The sequence below is a fragment of the Neomonachus schauinslandi genome, chromosome 14, assembly GCF_002201575.2.
Source record: "Neomonachus schauinslandi chromosome 14, ASM220157v2, whole genome shotgun sequence".
NCBI lineage: Eukaryota > Metazoa > Chordata > Mammalia > Carnivora > Phocidae > Neomonachus > Neomonachus schauinslandi.
In genome coordinates this window covers 38,982,457-38,995,863 of record NC_058416.1, presented here as the reverse complement: position 1 = coordinate 38,995,863, position 13,407 = coordinate 38,982,457, and the positions used below count along the sequence as shown (strand labels likewise).

Here is a 13,407-nt window from a genome sequence, read left to right as displayed (position 1 = left end):
AAGCCACAAAATAAGATATGTGTCTGGGAGGTCAGTTTCTTTATGCGTGATCAGATACTGCTGGTTGTACAGAGGGCAACTGTCATCAGCTGAGGAGAGGAAACTGCTGGCTTGCAAACCAAGGAGTGAAAAGATGCCTCATTACAGGCAGATTTAAAATGCTAAGTAAAATGCAAATTAAAGGAAGAATAAAATATTGAAACCAAATTAGGATTACCTGAATCATCATTCCATTAGCCACTTCACCTCGTGTGAGTTTTTTCAAGAATTCTTCTCTACCCTATAAATTACCAAATTTTTAGAAAAGGAGGTTTTATTTATAGGATATCAGAAAACATTATTAAGGACAATTGCTAACACAAGATACATTTTACTTATATTATAATAAAGAGTAAAATATTCATTAAAAATTGAGTATTATAAAAAAACAAAAACCAACCAACCAACCAACCAACCAAACTCCTGATGTTATTTGAAGCAAAGTTAGTAAGTGATACAACCCCAAGAAAAAGAATACAGAATTTCAGTTCAGTTCAGTTTGTACTTTATAACCCTGAACTAAAATATTAAAGTAACCAATAACCAGTCTTCAACTCCTCTTTTTAAAAACTATCAGTTTGTTTTTAATATTACTTTACAGAAGGCACACATTCAATTTTGAAAACAAGATAGACACAATTCAAGTTTGAAGTTTGTAATGTGATCAGGTTCTCCATTTGACTAGAATAAATTTTTTTTTCTTTAAAAAAAATTATTCCTTGAAAGTTAGTGGGCAAAAAATATGTGGATAGATTTAAACTCTCCATAGTTATACTTGACATTACCACACAATCAGAGATACTGCCTTTTAATTATGCAATATGAATTATGTAGCTGCTAAAAACAATATCAGGGTTAAATGGATACATAATACTGTAGACAACATGAGACAGAGTGTGGTCTACTTAGTAAAATACCAACTGAACTATTATTGAAAATGTTCAAGAAGAGAGGCTGCAGAATGACAGAGTTATATGGTAGTTGTAAAAACATTTCCTAAATAAATAATTTGTTGAATAAATGCATTAACAAATAACAAACAAACTGCTTTTGGTCCCTAGGTTGGGTAATTAAACTGTAAAAGTTTTAGGTTCTTTTAAATTCAAAAATGTGTCTTTAAAAAATCTCTTTATATAATGAGAAACCCAAGATCCATTAAAATATCACAGTCACACATATTCTTACTTATAAACAGCATGTTAAGGATGGAGAGTGAAACCAGGCCTACAAGATGTTTTCCTGAGACTTGGGTAAACAGGTGAAGTGGTAGGAAATGCAGAGATAAGTGCCTGAATCAGAACTGGAAGAAGACTGCCACTTTTACCAATACGGCTTACAACCCAGCTTGTGCCAGACTTTTCGGTTCTCATTGCCAGTTCATTGTAGAGGGAATGAAAGCCCACAATAATTGCCATTTCACAACTATTACAACAATGGATTCAACCAAGAATTACCAATAGATGCTAAATTGAAGTGCATTTTTTTTTTTTTTGGAAACAAAGACAATTGCATGTTCTTAAAATGTTGCTCAATTGAGTACCTATTAATTACAGCAGGAAAATGAATACATCTGTTGGTCATAACTTTACCCAGATGATCAAACTTACTTTCACTAGTACTGAGACAAACTTATACCATGTACTTTGTGATATTTCACTGACACAATATTATAACTATGTAATATTCCTGCCAAAAGTGTTTAACCTGAATCTAATCATGAGCAAACAAAAAATAAATCCATAGTGAGAGATGTTCCGCAAAGTAACAGGCCTAGACTCTTCAACAAATGTCAGTGTAATGAAAGACAATTTTTTTTTTTTTAATGTAGGAGATTCTAAGATGAAAGGAGACTCAAAAGTTATGAGATAAATGCAATGCATGGTGCTACGTTACATACAGAAATCAACTGAATTAGAGAAATTTGCATGTGAACTACGTATTTGTGCCAGTTATCTAATTATTGCCTCTTAATTCTAAATCCACTCTTTTAACTCTAATCTGAGATACTGGAGCTGTATGTGTAAACAGTTTTCTTTTGCCAGCTGGAGTTAAGTTAGGCTTTGTCAATAGAGGGCAGTGGAGGGGCTTACAAGGCTGCAGCAAGGCACTTCACATCCTTGTTCAGATTCCAGTTATTTTCTTCTTCTTTCTGCAGAACTGCTGCCAGCTGGTATGCGGAAAACCAATGGTGCTTACCCTCCAGCCAAGTTCTCTACCCAGAAACTCCATTCAAACTCCATTTAACCTCCATCAAATTCTCTGGCATCTGGCAAGCGGCTGCTTATGGTCATTCACTGAGACACAGCCACACTCTCTCCAGTAAGACCTTACTCTGCTTTGGGGGAAGGCAGCCTCTTCCATACTTATTACTTCTTTGGGCACTTTCTTCATCCATAAAGGCTGTGGCTGCCCCCTATACTTGGCTATTTTTATATTCTTTAGAGCAGAGGTCAACAAGCTTTCTCTGTAAAAAGTTAGTAAAAAATTTTGCCTTTGGGGACATAAGGTCTCTGTAACAACTAGTTAATTCCAGTTTTGGAGAATAAAATATATCAAAAGATCACTTTGAAGAGATCGAAAGAAGCCAAAGAAAAGGGGGCGCATTCTCTGATGCTGGGAAGAGCCCACACTAAAATGGTCACCTTTGACCTGCCGCCTGGCTTTAGCAGCCAAAAACCAGAAGGTGGCAGCAAAGAGCTATTCTACTGGAAGAGACTCCTATGCTAGGACAAAGAACTGAAGAGCAATGTAAGGATGCTATGTGTCCAGAAAAGCACTTTTAAAGAGAAAAGAGAAGTAAATACTAAATATAAATAGATATAAGCTCAGAATCAAGGAAGTAGCATCAGTCTGCTTTCCAGTGATGGAGGGGAGCTAAGACAAAAGCTGGAGAATTCAAATAATTATAAAAGGTCTGAGACCAGGACAGAAATAAATAGACTTTAAAATTTAGAGCTATAGTCAGAAAGAAAAATTTAGTATTTCTGCAAATAACTGAGTTGGACTGAATCAGTGGGACAGAGCAGCTCTGGCTCTACATTGTGAGAGTACTGTTTAGTGGCCAGGATCCTAACAAAAAGTCCAGGTAGCAGCCCAAACTGATTCTTTCTAAAAATAAACACAAAGGTACTATTTTATCTTTCTTTTTCTATGAAAAAAACATAGTTTTTTTTTGTAGAAGCATTTTTAAATTACAAAAAGTAAAATTAAAATAACCTGAATCCACAAACCCAAAGATATGCATTGTGACTTTTTGGTGTATTCCATTTTAGGTCCAGGCATTAAAGTTGTTATGTTTGGTAGAGTCAGCCTAGTAAGATCTTTCTGAGCCACTAAAAAAAAGTCCAATTTTTTAAAATTAAAAACTGAATTTACAATTTATCCCTGTACTCACATATTTTAACAACTATTCTATTACTGTAAAATTTGTGTATTGTTTTCCCATTATATGTTAACTATGTATTCATGCTTTCCATAAACATTTATTGAGTACCTACTTTGTTTTAAGCACTGTTCTAGGCATTGAGATGCCCCAGTGTACAAAACAAACAATCCTTGTCCTCTTGGAGCATATTTTCTTATTGCTATTTTGTAACTATTATAAACATACTTAACATGTATCTTTGTACCCTTTGTTCATTTTTATTATCTAGTGATTTTCTTTAAGCCTTGTTTTTAGAAATAATGTTAATTAACTATAGATTACAATTGTATTTAAAGTTCTCTACATATACTGGTTTAATATCCACAAATCAGTCAACATGATACATGACATTCACAAAATGGAGGATAAAAACTATTCGATCATCTCAACAGATGCAGAAAAAAACATCTGACAAAATCCAACATCTGTTCATGATTAAAAACTCTCAACAAAATGGGTTTAGAGGGAACATATCTCAACATAATAATAAATACATGACAAACCAATAGCTAACATCATACTCAATGGTGAAAAATTGAAATCTTTCCTTTATATCAGGAACAAGACAAGGATGTCCACTCTCACCACTCTTATTCAACATAGTACTGAGAGTCCTAGCTGCAGCAATCAGACAAGAAAAAAATAATAAAAAGCATTCAAATTGGTTAAAGAAGAAGTAAAACTATCACTATTTGCAGATGACATAATACTATATATAGAAAACCCTAAAGACTACCAAAAAATTATTACAACTAATAAATAAGTCAGTAAAGTAAAGTTGCAGGATACAAAATAATACATAGAAATCTGTTATATTTCTATACATTAATAATAAAGTCGCAGGAGAAATTAAGAAAACAATCTCATTTAAAATTGTAGCAAAAACAATAAAATATCAGAAATAAATTTAACCAAGGAAGTAAAAGACCTATACTCTGAAAATTGTATGACATTGATGAAAGAAAGTGAAGACAACACAAATGAAATGATATACCTTGCTCATGAGTTGGAAAAATTAATATTGTTAAAATATCTATACTACACAAAGTGACTAATCCACAGATTCAATGCAATCCCTATCAAAATACCAAGAGTATTTTTCACAGAACTAGGGAAGAATCTTAGTAAATTAAAAACACTGAAACAAAAGTAAAAGAGTACATGATCAAAGCTGTTAATATGGAACACAGAAAGAAATAAAGAAGAGTGACTGTGCTTGCAATCTATAGCATAAATGATTGAGTTTCTGAGCTGCTTAAACCAGAAGGAAACATGAAACATTAGAGACTGCCAATTATTAAGAGAGAAGGAATATAATTTTATCAAGAAAAGCTTTTCTTAGTTCTGAAATCTAACATAAATTAAGTGCATAGGTTTTTGACCATCTTGAACAACATGACTACCTCTTTCATTAATTTAAAAAATCAAGCAGCAATAATCCATTTTGACCATTACTTTCACCAACTTCTGTTAAAAGTCAAGGATGTAATATCAACTTATAATTCAATAAAAGCTACTGTACATGGGTCAAGAGTAATACACTTTATATTTTACTAATAGGTATAAATCCTCAAGAATCAAAATAAATAAATTATTAGAATGTCCATTTTCTAACCATTTTAAAATATCATCAGTCTCAATCAGAATCATGATAGAAGCTGTATAGTACACAAATCACATTTTGGCTTATTAAAGCTATTTTACTGTTAATTGAACTGAACATTCTCTAAGAAGGCCTGAAGTGGTAAAATTTATGACCTCTGAGAAAGTTTTTTAGAAGGTTTTGATTTTTACTTTGCTCAGACGAAGGTCTTATATAAGCTTTATCTTGGAGATTAACAGATAGTATTTGAGGGGAGGGCCAAGATTTTTCTCTAAAGAAGAGTTAAGGGTTGTTATAAATATTTGAAAAAGAACTCAAGCAAAATCATAATCTTCTAAAGTATAAAGTTATAGATCAGATTACTGTGCCCTAGAACACTGTAAGGACATAACACATTGTCTTTTTCTAGCATTAAAAGTAATCCCTAAACACCTAAACGAAGTTTAAAGGCTAGAAATCATACAATGTTTGCTCTTAGACCACAATGGAATTAAACTAGAAATCAATTAATAGAAGGTTTATTGGAAAAATCCCAAAATATATAGAGACTAAACAACATATTTCTAAAAAACATATGGCTAAGGAATAAATCTTAAAAAAATTTATAAATATTTTGAACTAAATAAAAACAAAAACACAATTTATCAAAATTTGTGGGATACAGCAAAAGCAGTGCTTAAAGAGAAATTTATAGTACTGAATGCATATATTAGAAAAGAAGAAAGACCTAATACCAATAATCTAGATTTCAACCTTAAAAAACTGGAAAAAGGAGAGAAAATTAAATCAAAACTAAGCTGAAGAAAAGAAATAGTAATAATTAAGAGCAGAGATCAATGAAATTGGAAACAGAAAATCATAGTGAAAAAAATCAATGAAACCAAAATGTGGTTCTTTGAAAAGATCAATAAAATTGATCAGCCTGAAGCCAGATAAACTAAGAAAAAAAGAGGCAGGACACAAATTACTAATATCAGAAATGAAAGCAGTTATCACTACAGATCCTTTGGATATTGAAAGAACAGTAAAGGAATACTATGAAAAACTCTATTTTGAAAAACTGGATACACTTGATGAAATGGAACAATTTCTTAAAAGACATAATCTGCCAAAACTCATATAAGAAGAGGTAGATCATCTAAATATGCTGCTATTAAGGAAATGAAATTAATAATTAATTACCTTCCAAAACAGAAAGCACCAGGCCCACACGGGTTCACGAGTAAATTCTATCAAACATTTAAGGAAGAAATTATACTAAATCTCTATAATCTCAGAGGATAGAAGCAGAGGGATGCTTCCTAACTCATTCTGTAAGACCAGCATTACTGAAGCTAAAATGTGTGTGTGGGAGGGAGGGGTTTGGGATATTTACAAAAAATCTACAGCTAAAATAAAAGTTTATGGTGAGAAACTAAAGCTTTTCCAGTAGGATCAGGTATAGGCAAGGATGATTCATCTCAACATTCCTTTTCAATATTGAACTGGTAAGCCTTGAAAATACATTGATAAAAAAAGTAAGTAAAAAATATACAGATTTGGAAGGAATAAATAAATCTGCCTTTGTTCACAGATGACACGATTGTATATTTAAAAATCCAAAAGAATTAACAAAAGTACCCCTGGAAATAATAAGCAATTAAGTACAGGTGCAGGACACAATGTGAATAAACAATCTTCCATTGTTTTCCTATATGCTAGCAATGAACAAGTAAAATTATAAATTAAAAACAATGATTATTCATATCAGTTCCCCCCAAAATGAAATAATTAACTCTAAATCTAATAAAATATGCATAAGATCTATATAAGGAAAACTCTAAAACTCTGATGTATGAAATAAAAAAAACTAGATAAATGTTGAGATATTCTATGTTAACAATAGGAAGACTCAATATTGTCAAGAAGTCAGTTCATTCTAACACAATGTGTAGACTGAATTCAATCACTACCAATATCCTAGCAAGTTATTATGTGGCTATTGACAAAGTGATTCTAAAATTTATAAGGAGAGGCAAAAGACCCAGAATAGCCAACACAATATTGACAAAGAAAAAAGGAAGAGGCATAAACACATTTAACATGAAAACATACTATAAAGCTACATTATTCAAGACAGTGCAGCACTGGTAAAAGAATAGACAAATAGACCCACAGAAATACAATCAATTGATCTTTGACAAGAAAGCAATGACAACACAGTGGAGCAAAGACAATATTTCCAACAAATGATGCCAGAACAACCAGACATCCACATGCAAAAAGAAATGAAGCTAGATGTACTTTATACCTTTCACAAATATTAACTCAAAATGGATCATAAACCTACATGTACATCAAAAAAAAAAAAAAAAAACAACTGTAAAACTCCTAAAAGATAACAAAAGAAAACCTAGATGATCTTGGGTACGGCAATAACATTTTAGATACACCACCAAAGGTACGATCTGTGAAAAAAAAATAATAATCGATAAGCTGGGTTCATTAAAATTAAAACCTTTAGCTCTATGAAAGCCACAGTCAAGAGAATGAGAAGATAAACCACAAACTGGGAGTAAATACTTGCAAAAGACAAATATGACAAGGACCTGTTATCCAAAATATACAAAGTACTCTGAAAACTCAACAGTAAGAAAACAATACGTTAAAAAGGGGGTCAAAGATGTTGGGGCACCTAGCCAGCTCAGTCAGAACATGGACTCTTGATTTGGGGGCTGTGAGTTCAAGCCCCATGTTGGGTGTAGAGAGTACTTTAAAGGGGGGGGGTAATGAACTTAACATGAAACTCACCAAATAAGATATACAATGGCAAATAAGCATATGAAAAGATGCTATACGTCATCTGTCATCAGGGGAATGTAAATTAAAAAACAACAATGAAGTATCACTACATGGCTATTACAATGGCCAAAATCCTGATCACTGACAACATCAACTATTGGGAAGGATTTATGCATTGCTGGTAGGAATGCAAAATGGTACAGTAACTTTGTAAGACACTTTGGCAGTTTCTTATAAAACTAAATATATACTAAGATCCAGCAACCATGTTCCTTCACTCATACCCATGAAATTTTATGTCCGCATAAAAACCTGTATATGGATACTTATAGTGGCTTTATTTATAACTGCCAAAACTTGGAAGAAACCAAGGTGCTCTTCAATAGGTGAATACATAAACTATGGCAATCCAGATATAGAATATTATTTAGTGCTAAAAAGAAATGAGCTATCAAGCCATGAAAAGACATGAAGGAATCTTGAATGCATATTAGTTAAGTGAAACAATCTAATCTGACAAGGCTATATACTATATTATTCCAACTATATGATATTTTGGAAAAGGTAAAACTATGGAGACAGTAAAATGCCAGTGGTTGCCATAGTTGCCATCAGAGGGAGAAGGGATGAACAGGTAGAACACCAAGGACTTTTAGGGCAGTGAAAATACTCTGTATGATACTATTATGATGGATACATATTGTTATATATTTGTTCAAAATCTAGGCATGTACACAACACCACCAAGAGTGAACTGTGATGTAAACCATAAATTTTAGGTAATTACCATTATCCAATATAGGTTAATCCTTGGTAAAAAATGTCCCACTCTGGTGGGGGATGTTGACAATGGCGGAGGTTACATGCATGTGTGGGGACCAGGGGTATATGGGGAATCTCTGTATCTTCTCTCAATTTTGTGGGGACTCTAATACTAAAAAATAAAGTCTAAAAGGTGATCCTAATATGGTTATTTTGAAATTTTGAGGCTGAATAAATCTTTTTTGGTTGGAGTATATATCTCCTTAGTGTCTGACTGACTAGTTTAGATCAACTCCAGCATCAGAAAACCTTGTCCCCAAATTCTACACAGCGACCTAAAAACTATGCTACTTTGGGCAAATCATTTCACCCCAAAATGAACAAACTAATAACACCACAGTATTATGAACAGTGAATTAACATGTATAGAGTAGCCTACAGTAGGCTTGCAGAAAACTGTCTTCCTTTCTTCTTTTCTACTAAGTTTCCACTTAGTTCTAGTACTATGATTTTTAACCTAGAACCAGAGTAGCCTGATGTTCTTCTTTTCCACCAAAATTCTAGTATGTTCAAAAAACACTCCAAATTCCTGCAGCTTGCACAAAAACTTTCTATTTAAACGTTGAGAAGTACTTAATATCTGATGAGCTTTCAAGATTTTTCTTGTTACGATATTACATTCTTCAGACAACACTGAATGATTTTCTGTTCATTCCATCAATACCATAATTGAATACATACTACCCTTTTATTGACTTATCTCCAATCCCTGTGGATAATTTTATCCTGGGACTTAGCTAACCGTGTCTTTTCTGAATAGGTGAGTTATCGGGATTGAAGGTATGAAAAAATTGGGACAAATTATCTGTAATAGCTGGAAAATTCCAGAAACTGCCAAATATCTTGATTGTTCAAGGTTGCTTCTAGTCTAAGACTGCCTAAGTCTTACTGAGAATTGTACAGGTACATTAATTTGAGGAAACATAACTCAGAAATTTTACCTCTAAGGTTTCAAAATGTTATTTCTCAAAGCTAGCTCAGATGTGGTAATGCTATAATTTCTAGAAGACATGAATTAAGGGCAGAATCAACAAATATACAAAGTTACCTGCAAGAAAAACATGATGCCAAGACTCAGAAAATTAAATAGATTTTTATTGCTTAGTCAATGAGAGACAGTGGGGTCATTACAAAGGCAAAACTACAAACCTGAATTACTCCAAACCTGAATTACCTAAGGACTCTCTAGAAATTTATTTTTAATTCATTACCACTCTGACACAGATACACATGTGTACATCAAAGAAAATTAATGCCCTATATATTCAGCTCAGAGATTAGTGGAAGTGTTTAGTAATGGGGAATTACTTCCTAAAATGCATAATTTCTTTCTGTTGCTTCTTTCTGTGTCTTAGCTACTAAAGGGTAGGGAAAGGACCTGATTAATACTTTCTTCAATTTTGCTTGAATAAAACCAGGGGGACACTTACACTTTGCCTTAGGTTGGTAAAGCAAGAACAGTGGAGTTACATCAAATTTGCACTCAACCTATAAACTGTATTTTATGGCATCAGGAAAACTTAGAAAAAAAATAAACAATTCAATATAACACCCTTCTTAATAGATGAGTGACTTGGGCTAGTGAAGCCATATAGCTGAAGAACTGAAGGCAGGTTGTGACAGGTATGAGATAAATATGTGAACAAAGGTTTCCTGTTAATTGAAAAAATTAAGAGACATTGTTAAGTGACCAAATCAGGGGTTGATGTCTTCACTGATATCCTCAGTGGAAAAAAAAATTAATTACTGGCCATTGAGAAACACAGACTAACGAAAAATTAAAGAAAATTATAAAACAACATCTACTGTGTTATTATATATGTATAATCACATGCTTTATATTTTTAAAATAACTTTGAGGCGGGGGTGCCTGGGTGGCTCAGTCGTTAACCATCTGCCTTCGGCTCAGGTCATGATCCCAGGGTCCTGGGATCGAGCCCCCCATCGGGCTCCCTGTTCGGCAGGAAGCCTGCTTCTTCTTCTCCCACTCCCCCTGCTTGTTCCCTCTCTCATTGTCTCTCTCTCTGTCAAATAAATAAAATCTTAAAAAAAATAAAAATAAAAAAATGAAATAACTTTGAGGTTAATTTTTACTATACATATAGTTTCTATCATACTAATTTTGGAACATATATGGCATAAAAAACCCATTGAGTAATCCATGGGAAGGGATAGAGGTAAAATACACAAGTCCATCGAACAGCTGGATTCAATGTGGGAACAAAATCCTAGTCTCTCAGGTGTAGAAACATTTATTGGAAGACAATCTAAGTGTCCTAAATTTAGAAAGTACAAGAGAAAGTCTTCACTGAACAAAGAACACAGATTCTGAATTTTATAAATAATTGTATGATAATAAGTATTCAATAAGTAAATGCTAAAGATGGGAGGAGTGTGAATATGATGTGTGATGGACAGAAGTAGCCTGTTAAAGTGGTCCTTTATGTGTGGCAAAATGGAGTTGACTTTGCTAGCGTCTATACCAAATGACAGGGGGTGGCTATTCATCATGTTTCTCACTTAGGAATAGATTTGAGGCCTACGAGCAGTTGTTTCTGTGGAAACACTGTGGTCTACTAAGCATTGCTTGGTGCTCAGGAATCCAGTAACTTGCAGGCCTGGTGTAGGTAATCCCTTTTCTTCTATTAGTAAGGTGCAAGGGCACTTCCCAGCAGCCCTTCTTCCTACCATAGGCTGGAACTATTATTATACATTAGATACACAGGATGAGTTTAAACCAAGCACCATTCTTCTGGTGATCCAGGTAGTTTATGGTCAGTAACACCAAAAGGCAGACGTTAAATGTTGATTAGCTACACTGAGCCCCATTCCTCTTCTCTTCATGCTGGGCAGCTGAAGAGAAATGATTTTATTCAGATTTATTAGAAGGAGTAATTATTTTAAAAGGCTATTATAACTTAAATTAAAATCAAACTATCATCGGGCGCCTGGGTGGCTCAGTTGGTTAAGCGACTGCCTTCGGCTCAGGTCATGATCCTGGAGTCCCGGAATCAAGTCCCGCATCGGGCTCCCTGCTCAGCAGGGAGTCTGCTTCTCCCTCTGACCCTCCCCCCTCTCATGCTCTCTCTATCTCATTCTTTCTCTCAAATAAATAAATAAAATCTTTAAAAAAAATCAAACTATCATCAACAAATCAATAAAACTGAGGTTAATTACCGTTTTTTACAACTAAGCAGAACACAGAGATACAAACCTTGAATTTTCTTCTCACTTCTGCTATTTTCTCTTCTAATTCCTCTGTTTTAAATTTGGTTAGGTGGAAAACAGCACCAAGCTGATAAGCTTCCCTGTATAATTGTTTAAGAAATTCATCATTTTTTGACCTTAGTTTCATCAAAGATTGGATTTCAGACTCAAACTCTGCTTTTTTCTTTATACTGTAAAAAACAAAACAAAAAGATTGATATGATTGTTTCAAAAGACTATATATTGAGGCAAATACATTTAATAATAGTAAAAAAGGAACAAGGTCATGTTTTAAATGTTGCCAAAAATATAAAATAAACCAGATACTTAACTAAAACTTGAATACAAAGAATATGACCCAAAATTCTATTTATTTTCCTGCTTTTCCTGTTGACTACTCTTAATTGTCAAGCTGTGCTCCACCTCAGAAGGATATCAATAAAAAAGGCTTGGAGACCTCAAATGCTCAGCTTTCAGAGCATTCATTCCTTCTATATCAATCCATCCCTTCTAATCCTGTATAACATTGCTATTAAGAATAATCAAATAGGAGAAAAATGCAGTCCATGAAAAAGAGAAACAAAACTTAACAAAAGAAAACTAGTAAGTAAAACAAAACTTTCAAAAAGAAAACCAGGGGTGCCTGGGTGGCTCAGTTGGTTAAGCATCTGCCTTTGGCTCAGGTCATGAACTCAGGGTCCTGGGATCAAGCCCTATCTCGGGGCTCTCTGCTCAGCGGGGAGTCTGCTTCTCCCTCTCCCTCTGCTCCTCCCCGCCGTTCATGCTTTCTTTCTCAGATAAATAAATTAAATCTTTAAAAAACAAACAAACAAAAAACCAAAAAGAAAACCAATAGCTAAGGAGAAAGAGTTAATAGAGGGAAAAAGTAAGACATTAGATTGGATACCACCTTTTTCCAGATACATACCATTGAGGCATACAAGATAAGAAGAAAATAAAAATAAGACATAGCTACATTCACATGAGGTAACCGTCTCTATGGAATAGAAATAAAACTGGAAAGCAAAATAAAAGTGGAGGAGAACCAGCCAGAAACTAGCTGAAGGTATGTGTTACCTGGGCAAGGTTCACTACATCACAGCAGGGGTTTCTATCAGTTGTGCTTGTTTATGAAAGAACCAACTTACTGATGAAGGCTATAGGTTTATAGAAAGCTACAGCATTGGGAAGAAAAGACCCAGAGACCAAGAACTCAACCAATGGGTAAAGAAAAAATGAAAAAAAAATGAAAACACAACATACAAAAAGCAGTTCTAAAAGGGAAATTGATAATAATAAGTGCCTACATTAAAAAAAAAAAAGACAGATCTCAAACCACCTAACTTTACATCTCAAAGAACTAGAAAAGTAAGAACAAACTAAGCCCAAAGTTAGAAGAAAAGAAATGATAACAATCAGAGCAGAAACAAGTGCAATAAACCAAAAGCTATAGAAAAGATCACCAACAAAAAAATATTTTTTTAAAAAATATGTAAAAACTGACAAACCTTTAACTACATTAAAAAGAGAG

At 33.6% G+C, this 13,407-nt stretch overlaps 1 protein-coding gene across 1 annotated transcript in view; it reads right to left on the bottom strand.

Annotated features, from left to right (window-relative positions):
• CCDC178 (coiled-coil domain containing 178) overlaps positions 1-13,407 on the bottom strand; it is a 398,973-nt gene that overhangs the window by 258,175 nt on the left and 127,391 nt on the right. Inside the window, exons 12-13 of the mRNA XM_044921257.1 lie at positions 11,884-12,067; positions 218-280 (exon numbers count right to left, since the gene is read on the bottom strand). Coding sequence (XP_044777192.1) covers positions 218-280; positions 11,884-12,067 — 247 coding nt within the window. The remainder of the gene's footprint in view (positions 1-217; positions 281-11,883; positions 12,068-13,407) is intronic.